At 42.0% G+C, this 17,918-nt stretch overlaps 1 protein-coding gene across 2 annotated transcripts in view; it reads left to right on the top strand.

Moving 5' to 3' along the window:
* The window catches only part of SLAIN2 (SLAIN motif family member 2), a 157,408-nt gene that overhangs the window by 99,061 nt on the left and 40,429 nt on the right, over nucleotides 1-17,918 (top strand). Inside the window, exon 7 of one of the 2 annotated variants that reach the window (XM_030191361.1) lies at nucleotides 4,406-4,483. The exons of the other annotated variant lie outside the window; for it this stretch is intronic. Coding sequence (XP_030047221.1) covers nucleotides 4,406-4,483 — 78 coding nt within the window. The remainder of the gene's footprint in view (nucleotides 1-4,405; nucleotides 4,484-17,918) is intronic. 2 annotated transcript variants of the gene reach the window in all.

Here is a 17,918-nt window from a genome sequence, read left to right on the forward strand (position 1 = left end):
CCGAATCCGCTCTCAAAAGAGCCAGAAGTTCAAACACCCATTACTTGGCTCCCCAGGCAAGAATGCTCACACTCTGGAGTCATTTGGGAGGAGAATTTTTCAAGGCTCAATGTTCATGTCCCACATCCAGTCTTAAAAGATTTATAAGAGCACCTACTTGAACTTGGTGAGCAGTGGGCTAAACTTTATGGATATTCTTCCCCAGGAGCAGGCCACACAGCTTTACCAGCTTGTAAATAAGCAGGATGAGTCAGAAGCATATTGCTTGGGCCACTTTTGATACCTTTGATATGGTGTCCAAACTTTCTGTCATAGATATCAGCATTCGCAGACCCTCGTGGCTGCATATCTCTGACCTGGAACCAGCAGTTCAGGAAGAGTAAGTGGAAGTCCTTGCCAAGGTGATGATCTTCTTGGGGATATTGTGGAAGAGGTAGCAGACCTCATCAAGAAGAGAACCAACACTACCTCAGCCCACTCCTGCGGCTTCCACGTCTCTGAGGTTTTCATGCACAGACCGAACAAGTGCCTAGTTCTCAGAGGTGTAAGTTCCTCCCATCCTTGGCAGCAGGCCCAGCCCCTGCGCTCTTGTCCTCAGCATTAGCGGACTCAGAAGCCTCAACCAGCTCCCCAGTCTGAGCAGGGGCAAGCTTTTAAATGGTTCCAGCAGAGCATAGCCAAAGTAAAAGTATCCATCTGGGGCAACCTGCTGGTAGGAGAGAAGTTAATTTTTTTCAAAGCAAGGTGGTCCGTTGTAACTTCAGACCAATAGGTTCTGCAAGTAGTCCGGGTGGGTTATACCCTCAGCATCAACTTCCTTAAAATTTCCCATTGAGACCAGTCAAATTTCAACACTCAGCATTGAGAAATGCTTGCAGAGGAGTTCTCACATTTTTAAAGGCCCATGCATGTGGTTGAACCCATCCCACCAGGGGAAGAAGGGAAGGGATTGTAATCCAAGTACTTACCCTTGCCTCAAAAAGGTGGGGAAGGATTCCTTCCCATCCTAGACCTTAGAGTTCTGAATATCTGGTCAAAGAGAAGTTCAGCATGATTATGCTGTGCACCCTTCTTCCCATGATCCAGGAAAACAATTGGCTATGCTTTCTGGACTTAAAGGATGCTTATACCTACATCCAGATACATCCCAGTCACAGGAAGTATCTTGGATTTCAGGTGAGAAAATGCCAATACCAGTATCGCATTCTGCTATTTGGCCTTGCATCCACTCCCAGAGTGTTTACAAAGTGTCTTGCAATATTTATTGCTACGCAGACAGGGAGTTTGTGTTTCCCTGTCTGGACAATTAACTGATCAAGAGCACATCAAAGGAAGGTGCTCAAGTATCGATGCAGAAAACCATTTGGGGGTTAGAGCTACTAAGATTCATTATCAACTACAAAAACTGCAAAGAAAGTCCCCACTTAACTCAGTTAAAACGTATTCAATTTTTTTAAAAAGGAGGAAAAAAAGGATCTCTGCAACATCGCATAGACATTGCACATCTGTGCTGCAATGGTTCCCAGTTTTAATCGTTGATCCTTAGAAAAAAAAATTCATTTACTAATGTTTACATATTTTTTTAAACATTTTATACAAGAAAAAGTTGACTTTCACTAAATAACTGTTCAAATTTAATGGAACAACTCCTTAACATCATCATGCAGCCTATAACATTCAAATCAGAAAGACAGGTTCTTAGGTTTCAGTCAAAAACCTGATCCAACGGGACCCATTTCACCAGAGAAACTGGCTTCATCAGGGTCATTCAACTCAGGATAGGGTTACCTTTGAAAGGTAATTTTAAAACATGCATTAGTCCAATAAAAAAGGTAACATCTTGTTTTCTCTTTTATTTTATTTCTGTTGATTACAACAACACAGTATCTGCAATGTAGAAAGAAATAAAAAATGTCAAAACATTCTAAAAGCTACATACGAATCAACAAAAACACTTCCTACACACTTTGAGTGTTCTGAGTATGGCTTAGCAGCAGGCTGCAATTTTGAAAATGGCATTATGAACTGCCTTTCTACAGGAAGTGACATTTTTTAAAAATCTCGTTCAGATTGTTGAATACATTTTTAAATACATAGCATTAAGAATGGTTTGATTTTTGGTGCTCGATGAGGAACTTACTGTTTGTGTTTGTGCACTATGGTGCCGACATTGATTCAAGCTGTCATTTTGAGCAATTCAGCTGTAGTTAGAAAAGAATGTAGTGAGCATCCACCAGCCTTCTAATAGTGCTGCTAACGTTTGCAGAGCTCTTTTCAAAAGAGATTGAATGGTTTTTGCTGGTAAGTTTGTGTTTTGATTTTTGAAGTTAGTTTATATGTGTTTATGTAGTAAGCTTGATGCTAAGTCGATTAAGCTATTAAAGCGCATGCGTTGTTATTTGTGTGTTGGAAAGCCATTTTCAAAATTGCAGCCTGCTGCTAAGCCATACTCAGAACACTCAAAGCATGTAAGAAGTGTTTTTGTTGATTTGTATGTAGCTTTTAGAATTTTTTATTGACTTTTTGCTATTTCTGTATAGCAGTAAGGAGTTTTTCCTTTAAATTTGAATAGTTACGTGAAAGTAAACTTTTTCTGGTATGAAAATGTTAAATATGTAAAAAAATAAGTAAATGAAGGGTTGTCTTTTTTTTCTTTTTAAAGCTCAGTGATTGAGACAGAGAATCATTGCAGCACAGACTTTTTAAGTTTGGAGTGCAATGTCTATGCAAGGGTGCTGAGATCCTTTTTTCCTCCTTTATTAAATGTATTAACGCTGAGTTAAGTGCAGATTTTCTCTGTTTTCCTGTTAAATTATCAACTGTCCTAAGTCCTATCTGCTCCCTGTTCAGCAATTGGAGTACATTAGAACCAGACATGGTGCAAGTTCGAGCCTACCTGCCTCAGGTACAGGCGGATGTTCTTTGCCATTTCCACTCTGATTCAGCGCAGCCAGCAGGTTACATCTTAGCAGATGTTGAGGCTGTTAGACCACATGGCCTACATGATGCATGTCACTCACATGGCTGATCTCCTTTTGTGGGGCATTCAGTGAACCCTTGCTTCCTATTGATGCCAGGCCACAGGGAACCTTATGGATGTCATCTCGGTCACACCAGAGTTGGTTCAGTTGCTTCTCTGGTGGACAGTTAGAACCAATTTGATTCTGGAACTTCCAATTCAAATTTCTCTACCCCAAACATCCTGACCACACATGTATCCAATCTGGGATGGGAAGTTCATGTAGACAGGTTTCACATGCTAGGCCCATTCTATTTTGTTTCAGGCTGCATTTTCACAACAGGCCTGTTTTTGTTTTTTTGTTAGTGTTCTAATTGGTCTTGCCATTGCAAGACCCTATTGACCATTATTTGTTTGCAGTGAGTCTGGTAGCTAAGAATTCCCATTTGTGAGACTACTCTGTTCTGCTTGTCATCGGAGAAAGCGAAGTTACCTGTAGCAGTTGTTCTCTGAGGACAGAAGTATTCTCACATACCCTTCCACCTCCCCTAGGATTTGCAGTTTTTTTTTACTGAGGGTCCCACGCATGTACAGTAGAGCTTGTCAAAGGCTTCAGGGATTTTCTGTACACCGGACAGTGTCTGACCTGGGGCTCTGTTAGTGATGTCAGCCATCTGTGAGAATTCTTGTCCTGCTGTCCTCTTGAGAACACCTACTACTGAGTAACTTTGCTTTATTGATAGTAGTAATCCTTCAGCTTACAAGTTTCTAAGTAGTTGGGTCTGTGAGAAACATTTTTTTGTTACTTTTACAGTTTAAGAAGCATGAGACCTTTTCACCTTATTTACTGAAGATTCTTTTTCAGTAGATAGAAACTGCAAAATGATCAAGTTTAGTTATGTCAGATTAGCATTTTCTCAGTTACATTGCTCTTGCCATTCGGCATGAAAATGTTGCTTACAAAAGTTTTTTTCTTCTAATGTCTCATCAACTTTGGAAAGAAATATTCGTTACCTTGCTCTATTATAGGGAAGACAGGAAGGTGATAAGTATGTCTGTCAGTGGATTTAGAAATAGCTGTAGCTGTGACTCTTGCTTAGCATGGTTTGCTGGTGTCGTGTTTCCACTTGCATGAGAGCCATGTTGTCTTTGGGTTTGGCCTGCAAGGAGCTTTTCACTCAAGGTTCATACATATTGTGTTAGAGAGACTCTCTTTTCCTTCACAGCACTAAGTACCACTTTTACCTCTACTATTTACAAGCTTTAATTTTCTTTCACTTTTTTTTTTTTGGAATCGTGGCTTATTTTTGAAAACACTCCTGTCGTCCTGGTTTATATCCCTTAACTTTACATTTCTGAAAGCATTTCCCGGTGAAATGTTTGAGGTTTTCAAAATAAACCATGTCTCTTTAGGCAAGTATATAACCCTGCCTTATGTTTCAACAGCTTCGAAAAGGCAGATAAATTTGCCTCGTTCTTCTCTGAAAAACAAACAGGTTCTTCAAGTGTCGGCCACTAAACAAGGTAATATATGAGCTGCTTACTAAGTTTCTGCAAAACATTTGTACAAGTTGTGGATACCAGCTGAGGATATTTCAATTGCGATATAAATAAATATGAGCTGTTAAATTGTCTGATCAGCATTGTTTTAAACCCTCCACTATAGAAGTAGTTTTTCCGAGGACAAGCAGGCCATATTCTCACATGAGTGTCATCATCCATGTCGCCCAGTGCGGAGCTTTTTTAAAGTGTATTTCTTTAAGAGCGCATGCTAGCACACCCACTATGCATTTGCAAGTGCCTTCCGGCCTGCTGTGAGAGCACGGAACCAGCAGTCTCTTCTCATCCGCCATGAGGAGAGAACACACTGTCTGCAGCTCCTCACAGCATCTGGTGCGTGAGTTTTTTCAAGCATTTTGGTGCCTTCCCTGTGGGATTTTTTTTCCCCCAGTTTTTGTTTTGTTTTGGTTAAGGAATTTTTTTCTCCCTCCCTTATTGTTAGTCCCCCCCCCCCCCCCCCCACTTTTAAGTTTTATTTTTTTTTAATGTTCTTTAGGCCCTCTTAAGCAGCTCCAGTAGGGATTTTTTTTCCTGTATTTTTTCTGGAACTTTGCCCCTTTTTAAGTCACCATCGAGTTGTTTGATTTGGCCACAGCTGTTTTTCCTTCCATGTCATGAAGGTTCCCATTCGCTTCAAGCGCTGTGCACAGTGCAATCAGACCATTTCTGGAACAGACACACATTTCTTTCTATTTTTTTTTTTTTTTTTTAACCTTCCAAAAATTTTTATTGAAATTTTGGTAATAAAAACAACGTACAAACAAGCCTAAGTATTACAATATCCTCTTCCACAACACCCCAACTGCCCCCCCCCCCCACAAAGTCCAAAAGTACACTGAGAACATAGGCATTTCACAAGGATTCTTCAGGGAATGCCCCACCTAATCAATACTAATTCCCCCCCCCCCCCCAAAAGCAAATAGCAACAAAAGAACTCATAGACCAGAAAGCATAGAAGACAAACAAGTCCACTCTTCTTGCTCTGCATTGAACTGACCACTCTAACTTGGGAGGCCCAAGATTGCAATGTAGGGCCAGCTGTTTGCTTCCAGTGAGCTGCAATTTCACACTTAGCCACTGCTAAACACTACTACTACTACTACTATTTAGCATTTCTATAGCGCTACAAGGCATACGCAGCGCTGTACAAACATAGAAGAAAGACAGTCCCTGCTCAAAGAGCTTACAATCTAATAGACAAAAAATAAATAAAGTAATCAAATCAATTAATGTGAACGGGAAGGAAGAGAGGAGGGTAGGTGGAGGCGAGTGGTTACAAGTGGTTACTAGTCAAAAGCAATGTTAAAGAGGTGGGCTTTCAGTCTAGATTTAAAGGTGGCCAAGGATGGGGCAAGACGTAGGGGCTCAGGAAGTTTATTCCAGGCGTAGGGTGCAGCGAGACAGAAGGCGCGAAGTCTGGAGTTGGCAGTAGTGGAGAAGGGAACAGATAAGAAGGATTTATCCATGGAGCGGAGTGCACGGGAAGGGGTGTAGGGAAGGACGAGTGTGGAGAGATACTGGGGAGCAGCAGAGTGAATACATTTATAGGTTAGTAGAAGAAGTTTGAACAGGATGCGAAAACGGATAGGGAGCCAGTGAAGGGTCTTGAGGAGAGGGGTAGTATGAGTAAAGCGACCCTGGCGGAAGATGAGACGGGCAGCAGAGTTTTGAACCGACTGGAGAGGGGAGAGGTGACTAAGTGGGAGGCCAGCAAGAAGCAGATTGCAGTAGTCTAAACGAGAGGTGACAAGGGTGTGGATGAGGGTTTTGGTAGAGTGCTCGGAAAGAAAGGGGCGGATTTTACGGATGTTGTAAAGAAAGTAACGACAGGTCTTGGCGGTTTGCTGGATATGAGCAGAGAAGGAGAGAGAAGAGTCAAAGATGACCCCAAGGTTTCGAGCTGAGGAGACAGGGAGAATGAGAGAGCCATCAACAGAAATAGAAAACGGAGGGAGCGGGGAGGTGGGTTTGGGGGGAAAATGAGAAGCTCGGTTTTGGTCATATTTAATTTCAGGTGGCGTTGAGACATCCAGACAGCAATGTCAGACAAGCACGCTGAAACTTTGGTTTGGATGCAAGGTGAGATATCAGGGGTAGAAAGGTAGATTTGGGAGTCATCAGCATAGAGATGGTAGGAAAAGCCATGGGATGAGATTAATGAACCAAGGGAAGAAGTGTAGATAGAAAAGAGGAGGGGACCAAGAACAGAACCCTGAGGTACGCCGACAGGCAGAGGGATAGAAGTAGAAGAGGATCCACCAGAGTGAACACTAAAGGTGCGGAGGGAGAGGTAGGAAGAGAACCAGGAAAGGACAGAGCCCTGGAATCCAAGTGAGGACAGGGTATCGAGAAGTATGCTGTGATCGACACTGTCAAAAGCAGCGGAAAGATCAAGAAGAATGAGGATGGGAATATTGACCTCTGGATTTAGCCAGTAATAGGTCATTGGAGACTTTAGTAAGCGCAGTTTCGGTTGAGTGGAGAGGGCGAAAACCAGATTGTAATGGGTCAAGAATAGCATGTGAGGAGAGAAAATCAAGGCAGCGGCGGTGAACAGCACGCTCAAGTAATTTGGAGAGAAAAGGAAGGAGGGTACTTATCCCTGGTTTACCACTGATGCCCCTTCTTATTTCCCAGCCCCAATAAACTAATGTTTAGGATCACAAGGAAAAGACCCCCCCCCCCCCAAACGATTGACAGAGCAGCCCCATTATACCTGTTCAAAAGGGTCTCAAAGATGTACAAGACCATCATATGTGAAAAGATGTATTCTTGGCAACGCCAACACAGGACCGTCGTAATGGAAGGAAACATCTGATTTAGGCGCGCCAGGGAATAATACCACCTCATAAGCATTCTCCATAAGTACATAAGTACATAAGTAATGCCATACTGGGAAAAGACCAAGGGTCCATCGAGCCCAGCATCCTGTCCACGACAGCGGCCAATCCAGGCCAAGGGCACCTGGCAAGCTTCCCAAACGTACAAACATTCTATACATGTTATTCCTGGAATTTTGGAGTTTTCCAAGTCCGTTTAGTAGCGGTTTATGGACTTGTCCTTTAGGAAACCGTCCAACCCCTTTTTAAACTCTGCTAAGCTAACCGCCTTCACCACTTTCTCCGGCAACGAATTCCAGAGTTTAATTACACGTTGGGTGAAGAAAAATTTTCTCCGATTTGTTTTAAATTTACTACACTGTAGTTTCATCGCATGCCCCCTAGTCCTAGTATTTTTGGAAAGCATGAACAGACGCTTCACATCCACCTGTTCCACTCCACTCATTATTTTATATACCTCTATCATGTCTCCCCTCAGCCGTCTCTTCTCCAAGCTGTATAGCCCTAGCCTCCTTAGTCTTTCTTCATAGGGAAGTCGTCCCATCCCCGCTATCATTTTAGTCGCCCTTCGCTGCACCTTTTCCAATTCTACTATATCTTTCTTGAGATGCGGCGACCAGAATTGAACACAATACTCAAGGTGCGGTCGCACCATGGAGCGATACAACGGCATTATAACATCCTCACACCTGTTTTCCATACCTTTCCTGATAATACCCAACATTCTATTCGCTTTCTTAGCCGCAGCAGCACACTGAGCAGAAGGTTTCAGTGTGTTATCGACGACGACACCCAGATCCCTTTCTTGGTCCGTAACTCCTAACGTGGAACCTTGCATGACGTAGCTATAATTCGGGTTCTTTTTTCCCACATGCATCACCTTGCACTTGCTCACATTAAACATCATCTGCCATTTAGCCGCCCAGTCTCCCAGTCTCGTAAGGTCCTCTTGTAATTTTTCACAATCCTGTCGCGATTTAACGACTTTGAATAACTTTGTGTCATCAGCAAATTTAATTACCTCGCTAGTTACTCCCATCTCTAAATCATTTATGAATATATTAAAAAGCAGCGGTCCTAGCACGGACTCCTGAGGAACCCCACTAACTACCCTTCTCCATTGTGAATACTGCCCATTTAACCCCACTCTCTGTTTCCTATCCTTCAACCAGTTTTTAATCCACAATAGGACATTTCCTCCTCTCCCATGACCCTCCAATTTCCTCTGTAGCCTTTCATGAGGTACCTTGTCAAACGCCTTTTGAAAATCCAGATACACAATATCAACCGACTCCCCTTTGTCCACATGTTTGTTCACTCCTTCAAAGAATTGAAGTAAATTGGTCAGGCAAGATTTCCCCACACAAAAGCCATGCTGACTTGGTCTCAGTAATCCATGTACTCGGATGTGCTCTGTAATTTTGTTTTTGATAATAGCCTCTACCATTTTCCCCGGCACCGACGTCAGACTCACCGGTCTATAATTTCCCAGATCTCCCCTGGAGCCTTTTTTAAAAATGGGCGTTACATTGGCCACCCTCCAATCTTCCGGTACCACGCTCGATTTTAAGGATAAGTTGCATATCACTAGCAGTAGCTCCGCAAGCTCGTTTTTCAGTTCTATCAGTACTCTAGGATGAATACCATCCGGTCCAGGAGATTTGCTACTCTTCAGTTTGCCGAACTGCCCCATTACGTCCTCCAGGTTTACCGTGAAGTCCATAATCAGTACACACAGAGAGAATTTCTTCACTTCATAAAAAACTCATTTCCACATACTGTCTGAAAGCTTCTCCCCCAAATCTTGTTCCCAGTCCAACATAAATTTATATTTTCGAAAAACCTTCCGAACCAGAAATCTATAAAGAATCGATATGGGCCTCTTTACTTTACAATTATCCTAAACCTAGGGCAGGGGTACGCAACTCCGGTCCTCGAGAGCCACAGGCAGGTCAGGTTTTCAGGATATCCACAGTGAATATGCAGGAGATAGATTTGCAAGCACACTGGTATGCAAATCTATCTCCTGCATATTCATTGTGGATATCCTGAAAACCTGACCTGCCTGCGGCTCTCGAGGACTGGAATTGCCTACCTCTGACCTAGGGGATACTCACAATGTAAACTAGAACTCACAATGGTAAACTAGAGCAAAAAGTAATATCAGTTTAAAAAATAAATACTCTAGATTCTTTCAAAGCAATTTTTTTTTTTTTACTACAAACCTCTTGAAATAATATCAAATTATAAATATACCATTCACTCATCCATTCATTCCAGTTATACCACGCCACCATGTGAACAAAAATATTTCCCCCCAAAATTAGTAATGTCAATAAAAAAAAATCCAATGAAAGATTAAAAAAAAAAAAACCCACAAAACTATTATTCCTCTTGTAAAAACAATGAAGAGTCCACATCAACCAAAATCCCTTTTCTATAAATCCACACAGATAATGTGCTAGAGTGCAGATGTTATAATTGCTGTATGCTTCCACTCTGAAAGTCCTAAATTGCTATATCAAGCAAAGCACTTCCATGTGTCCGCTTCCATCTTATATCAAACAAATCATTGTTCTTCACAACGCATGATTTATGTGTCCAGAACGCTTCATTATTATACTACTGTAATCTTCCGTTGCTCGCCAATGTGGGGCCGCATTTCACAAGCTGCTTCTTCAGAAGAAGCAATTATAACCCTTAAACATCAGAAAAATCTGCTTACCTCCATCATACCATGTAATATATACAGTACAAATCAAATACATTAAAATTATAAACCTATCAGTGGCTGCTTACAGGAAGGATTACATCCAAATCTGTCCCACAGAAACTGCAGGCTTCAAACAGTTAACCCTTAAACTACTTCCGGGTTTAAATAGACATCCCTGGACTAGTTTTGACAGTTACAACCAATTATCACTCATCAGTTACCACTCAGCCTCCATGTTTAATCCAGCAGAAAACACTGTTTCATTGAAATATTAACCTTTGTTCTTTAACCATTAAAATCTTTTATCTTACCGCCTCTTTGTAGAATAACTTGAAGAAGCACCACACTTCTTAAGTCATCCATTGTAGAACCCGCAGAGGCTCAATGAGATACCAAAGGAGTCTCCATTTTCTGATTTTTTTAATATTGCTGACATGTTCTTCCACTCTCAGCTTCAGTTTTATGTTAGTTTGACCTATATAATATAGGCAGCAATCATATAATGCAGTAAACAGCTTGGTGGCTATCACATGTTGTACTATATCTTAAATAAAATTTATTTTCTGTGCCTGGAATACTGTAGGTATATACATAGTAGTCAGTGAAAACTTACATTTCCACCAGGTTTATTACCTCCCACAGATTGTTCCATCCTAGGTGTTTTCAATAACTCTCCAGCATTAGATCTAAGCTTATAAGCTATTTTGGGATTTTCCTGGAGGATAGAATGTACTCCCAAAACATTTCAACGATTATGTATGTTACCATTCTGCTTTGCACAATCTGAATACGGGAGCACACACACAAAAGCTACTTGTGGCATTTTCTGTTGCGGTAAAAATAGCCGTGGACGATGAGCATATAAAGCTCTTTTATAATCCTAACTGGATACCTTCATTGAATAAAACACTCAGCTGTATGGATTGCTTGAACCTTAAACTCACTCAGTGAGGAACACAACCTTCGAAGTCTAAGGAACTGTCTGATGGGAATACCAGTTTTTAAAGTAATGTAGTAAGGTATTCCTGTCCATTGATTTCTTATATATAGTGGTATTGAGTATATTTGCAGGGAACCGTTTAATATTTATATCTAGAAACTCTTATTTCCAGGTCATCCATCCTCGTGGTAAATCTAATGTTAGGATCCACTTGATTAATATAAATTATAAATCCCTGCAAAATGTTTACCAGGCTATTCCAGATCATTATCATGTCATTGATAAATCTCTTCAACATTAAAATATATTGTGCACATCTAGAGTTGTATAAATGACTGTCTTCAAATTGTGTCATATATAAGCATGCTATAGATGGCACCATTGTTGCTCCCATGGCGACCCCTTTAATTTGAACAAAAACCTGCAGGAGAGAGACCTTGGGATGTTGGTGTCAGAGGATATGAAGGTGAAGAAACAATGTGACAAGGTAACGGCCTTGGCCAGAAGGATGCTAGGCTACATAAAGATGGGTGTAACCAGCAGAAGAAAGGAGGTGTTGATGCTCCTCTACAAGCCATTGGTGAGACCCCACTTGGAGTATTGTGTTCAGTTTTGGAGGCTGTATCTTGCTAAAGATGTAAAGAGACTGGAAGCGGTGCAAAGAAATGCTACAAAAATAGTATGGGATTTGCGTTGTAAACCGTACAAGGAGAGACTTGCTGACCTGAACATGTATACCTTGGAGGAAAGGAGAAACAGGGTTGACATGATGCAGACGCTCAAATATTTGAAAGGTATTAATCCGCAAACGAACCTTTTCCAGAGACGGGAAAGTGGTAGAAATAGAGAGGACATGAATTGAGGTTGAAGGGGGACAGACTCAGGAGTAATGTCGGGAAGTAATTTTTCACAGAAAGAGTGGTAGATACGTGGAATGCCTTCTCGCAGGAGGTGGTAGAGATGAAAACGGTAATGGAATTCAAACGTGTGGTATAAACACAAAGGAATCCTGTTTAGAAGGAATGGATCTACAGAATCTTAGCGGAGATTGGATGGCAGCGCCGGTAATTGGAGAGTAAAACCAGTGCTGGGCAGATTTCTACGGTCTGCGCCCTGATAGTTGCTGAATAGATATGGATGGGCAGGAGTGTAAATTTTAGCTAAAGGAACAGTGCTGGGCAGACTTCTACGTTCTGTGCCCTGAGAATGGCAAGGACAAATCAAACTCTGATATACGTATAAAGTATCACATATCATGTAAAATGAATTTATCTTGTTGGGCAGACTGGATGGACTGTTCAGGTCTTTATCTGCCATCATTTACTATGTTACTATGTAATTACAAAATAACTGTGACAAATAACATAGAATAACAACTGTTTTAATACTCAAATCTTTGCAGCCAGAATAGCTGCCAATTGAAAATAGTGGTATGCTATCTCCAGTGCTTGTATCTGGGGAATATTAGTGTAAAGCACAACCATATCAAGTTACTAAGATAATATCATTGTCAGAGTGTCAAGCTGTCCAACTGTTGGATAAAATGCATAGAGTCGCATACAAAAGGTTTTGCCTGAGATACAATTTACCCAGTGCTGCCCACAGATCCTCCCAGTTCTCCATGTCTTATAGATTGGCACGTAACCAGACCCTAGAAACAATAAAATGCTTAATCTGTAAATAAGGAAAAAGATACCTGGGTTGTAAGTGATTCAGATCCTGAAGTTCAGAAAAAGAACAAATCTCTCCCATATCCAGCAGCTAGTTAAAACAAATCAGGCCTACTTGCTCCCAGTGTCAAAAAGTCTACTCCCTTCCCACTCAAAACAGGGGTTCTTGCTGTATGGGTGCTAAAGAGGATACCCCCAGCCCTCTACCATAAAATCTCCTAAACCAAATGGTCAAAAGATGCTTCATATAAGGATTACTAATGTGCCGTCAACTGCCTACCATTGGAAAGCCAAAGTATCTGACTCAGAGGGAACAAGGAAAAGTGAGCTTGCTCTCAGGGTCCCTGTTTCATTAGGACTAATATCCCATTCAAGCAGTTGCCACAATTGGACCACCCAATAATAGTAGTATACCCCCCCCCCCCCCCCCAATTCCACTGACTTCCACAGGAGCTGTTCAGGTAATCTATGATGTCTACCCCCTCCCCAAATAAACCCCAAGATAGCATGCTGTAAGGAGCACAAGTCTGAAGCCAGGCCCTCCAAAGAAAGGGTCTGAAACAAAAACAGTAACCTAGGGAGAATATTCATTTTCACCACTACAATGTGCCCCCACCATGGTAGCCATAAACCCTTCTATTTGCCCAAATCCCTCTTTATCTGAATGATGATCATCCCATAGTTCTGTTTATATAATATAGCCAAATATTTGGGAATATGGACCCCTGGGTACTGGAGCCGCTCCCGAGCCCACCAGAAGAGAAAGGAGTGCCGGAGCCATGCCTCCATCTCCGCATCCATACCCACCCCCAACAATTCAGACTTACCTTAGTTAACTTTAAATACCAACATAGTCCCAAACTCCTGCAATTCCCTCAAGATGATAGGCAACGTTAAATGAGGGGCAGACACATAAGAGAACATCGTCTGTGAAAAGAGCAATTTTATGATGACCGAGCCCCATTTGATAACCTCAAATATCCTCATTAATCTTGATCCTTTGGGCCAAAGGCTGTTTGGAGAGAGCAAAGAGCAGAGGGGATAAGGGCCACCCCTGGAGTGTCCCTCGCTGAATAGGAAAATCCTCAGTATACTGCCCATTAATCTTCATTCTGTCCCAAGAGACCTCATACAGTTTATGTATCCAGGTGCAAAATGAAGCTTCTAACCCCCCCTTTCTGCAGTACTCTCCACAGAAAGTCCCAGTGAACTCGGTCAAACACTTTCTCTGCATCAATCCCCAACAAAGCTAAGGAGGATCAAGCACTTTATCCGCATCAATCCCCAGCAAAGCTAAGGGAGACCAAGCCCTTTCTCTGCATCCATCCCCAACAAAACTAAGGGAGATTGAGCCCACATAGCTCCCCACAGAACATTAAAGGTGTGTCTAATATTATCAGCCACTTGTCTCTTAGGGACAGAGCCTGATTGGTCAGTATATACCAGTTGTGGCAAGACCCGTGCCAGATGCTGGGCCAAGATCTTAGCTATCAACTTATCTATGTTGAGTAGAAAAATGGGGCAATAGGCTGCCGGGTCCCTCTCTGGTTTCAACAATACTGAGATCCCTGCCTCTGCCATGCTAGGGGGCAGAGAGTTGCCCTCCAGTAAATCATTGCCCACTCTACACAACAAGGGACACAAGACCTCCCCAAACAGCTTATAAAATTTAGTGAAAAAGCAGTCTAACCCCAGTGCCTTTCCATTCTGGAGTCTTAAATTCCTATTGCATTTTCACAGTAGATCTAAGGTCATCCAAGGGAACCCTACCCTCCACTGACAGAGAAGGCAGAGCAACACAATGCAAATATTGATCCATCTGCTCTGCCAAACCACCTCCTTCATCGCTGTTCAGGTGTTTATAAAAATGTAAAAATTCATCCGTGTCCATGTCTGAATAACATAAATCATCCTGCCTCCTCTTTATTTTCAAAATAGTATGAGACTTGACAAGCCAATACAGTACCAGACTTGCTACCATACTCAAAGCACTTAAGTACAAAACATATTACGCATCCAACTTCTTCATTATAGGCAGCCAACTTTGGAATGCCTTGCCAAGATCCATTTGTAGTCAATGACCATCAACCTTTCAGGAAGCTGCTAAAAACTTACCTCTTCAAGCAAGCCTACACTAATGACTTGACTTAAACTATGAGTCCATCTGCACTACCCGGATCAGACCATAAAGACAGAATCTGGAACATGCTTCCCTACTTAATCCTTTCTAGCACATTCCTCTTCCTATCACTCCCTATACATTCTCTCATACTAAACATCACGCTAATCATAATGCACACCACCCTCCCATTCCCTACCTCTATTATCCTCCTCACCCATCTTACCTATCCACATCCAACGACCACCTCTTTATTTACTATATTACAGCTGTTTCCATCCTATATTATTTGTTAACTGTTGTACTATGTAAGCCGCATTGAATCTGCTAATGAGTGGGAAAGTGCGGGGTATAAGCGTTACAAATAAATATAATTAACTTGCAATCTACTCAAAGCAGCCCAAACTGAAATTAATTTGTGCCACACCCGCTATGTGATCTGCAATTTACGCTGTCTTTCCAGCGAACACAATTGCTCTTGAAGTGAAAGAACCTCTGTCATAAGGCTGCTTTTTCTGTGCTATCACTCACTAGCCTGTTGTCATTCTCTTGGAGGAAACGCTGAATCACCTCTTCAGTATCATGCCTGACTACCTTATCCCCCAGTAAATTTTCATTGAGTCTCCAAAAACCCCCCATGACAACATCCTCTCTCAAGAGTTACTTCCAGCCAAATAGGTGTGTGATCAGTTATTTGAATAGGTTCAATATAAGCATCCCTAACTGAAATCCCAAAATACCTGTGGCACCAGATGTGATCAGTTCAAGCATACGTGTCTTTAGCATGGGAGTAAAAAGTAAAATTTTTCTGAGTGGGGTGGTACAATGCCAGCCATCCACTAGCTCTAGCTCCTTCATTAAAGCTGATAGAACCCTGTTATGAGAGGGCTTCTTTTTGGAGAGAAGGTGAAAGAAGTCACTAACCTCATCAAGAAACACATTGATACCAAGGATCTGATAAAAAGATATTCAAAAGATTGGTATGAAAGGGGAGGTGCTACTGTTGGAAGATTTCAGTTTGTCTGACGTGGATTGGAACGTCCCGTCTGCGGAATTGGAAAGAAGTAGGGACATTGTGGATGCCTGTCAAAGTGCCTTGCTCAGACAAATGGTAACCAAACCCACGAGGGAAGGGTCGATGCTGGATCTAGTGCTCACGAATGGAGGTAGTGTTTCCGATATCCAGGTGGGTGCCAACCTATGTAATAGTGATCATCACACCGTATGGTTTGATATAAAGAAGAAGGTGGAGTGCAGACACACAAAACTCAAAGTACTGGATTTCAGACGTACTGATTTTGATAAAATGGGGGAATACCTGATGAAGGAGCTGTTGGCGTGGGAAGGCATAGGAGAAGTGGAAAAACAGTGGTCCAAGCTAAAGGCTGCTATAAATATGGTGACTGATCTTTTTGTGAGGAAAGTAAACAAAAACAAGAGAAGCAGGAAGCCTATATGGTTCTTCAAACAAGTAGCTGAAAAAATAAGAGCAAACGAGGCTTTGTTCAAGAAATACAAAAGAACACAATGAGAGGATCATGGAAAAGATTATTTGATTAAACTCAAAGAAGCGAAGCAGGAAATACGACTAGCGAAAGCGCGAGCGGAAGAAAAAATGTGTAAAGATGTAGAGGTTGCAAGACCTATTTCAAATATATTGGAGAAAGGGGAAGAGATAGAAATGGAATTGCAAGTCTGAAAGATAATGAGAATGGCTATGTGGAGAGTGATGAAGATAAAGCGAACATGCTAAACAATTATTTCTCTTCGGTGTTCACGGAGGAAAATCCTGGAGAAAGATCGTGGTTGGCTGCCGAGGGAATGTCTGGGAATGGAGTGGATACTGTGCCGTTTACGGAGGAAAGAGTTTATAAACAGCTGGAGAATCTAAAGGTGAACAAAGCTATGGGGCCGGATGGGATACATCCCAGGATACTGAAGGAGCTCAGGGAGGTCCTGGTGGTACCTCTTAAAAATTTATTTAATAGATCTTTAGAGACGGGAGAGATTCTGCGAGATTGGAGACGAGCGGATGTGGTCCCTCTTCACAAAAGTGGAGACGGGGAAAGAAGTGGGAAGCTACAGACCTGTAAGTCTCACGTTGGTGGTAGGAAAAATAATGGAGTCACTGCTGAAAGAAAGGATGGAGGAGTAGCCTAGTGGTTAGTGCAGTGGACTTTGATCCTGGGGAACTGAGTTCAATTCCCACTGCAGCTCCTTGTGACTCTGGGCAAGTCACTAAACCCTTCATTGCCCCTGGTACAAAAATAAGTATCTGAATATGTATACCGCTTTGAATGTAGTTGCAAAAACCACAGAAAGGCGGTATATCAAGTCCCAATTCCCTTTCCCTTTCCCTTAACTTTCTAGAAGCCGACGGGTTACAGGACCCGGGGCAACATTGCTTTACCAAAGGAAAATCCTGCCAAATGAATCTTATTGACGACTTTGACTGGGTGACCAAAGAACTGGATGAGGGACACGTTCTAGATGTAATCTACTTGGTTGACCGACAGGTGGCAGAAGGTGGTGGTAAATGGAATCCGCTCGGAGGAAAGGAAGGTGAGCAGTGGAGTTCCTCAGGGGTCGGTGCTGGGGCCTATTCTGTTTACTATATTTGTGGGAGATATTGCTGAAGGGTTGGAAGGAAAGGTGTGCCTTTTTGCGGATGACACGAAAATAGCCAATAGAGTGGATACCCTGGAGGGACTAGAAACAATGAGAAGGGATCTCCGAACGTTAGAAGAATGGTTGAGGGTCTGGCAGTTAAAATTTAATCACAAAGTACTCCACTAAAAGATTTCAAACAAACATTAATACATTTATTATCACCCGTATATGCACATACATTATTCACAATAACCCTCGATTTCCATGTAACTCTCTTCCACATGCCATTCACGGTGTCACTCCCACAATCAAACCAATCTCATACATTGCTCACCACATACTGCAACCCACTCAAATTGCATTATAGTGCTTACATTTAAGTTCCAGCCCAACTGTACGCCCTTGGCTTTTGATGATGTTAAAAGTATATCCTTTAAGATGGCGGCTCGAGCTTGAGGCTCTGTGGAGGCTAACGCTGAGCTCTGTTCAATTATTACCCTTTTTCCA

The sequence above is a fragment of the Microcaecilia unicolor genome, chromosome 2 (assembly GCF_901765095.1).
Source record: "Microcaecilia unicolor chromosome 2, aMicUni1.1, whole genome shotgun sequence".
Classification (NCBI taxonomy): domain Eukaryota; kingdom Metazoa; phylum Chordata; class Amphibia; order Gymnophiona; family Siphonopidae; genus Microcaecilia; species Microcaecilia unicolor.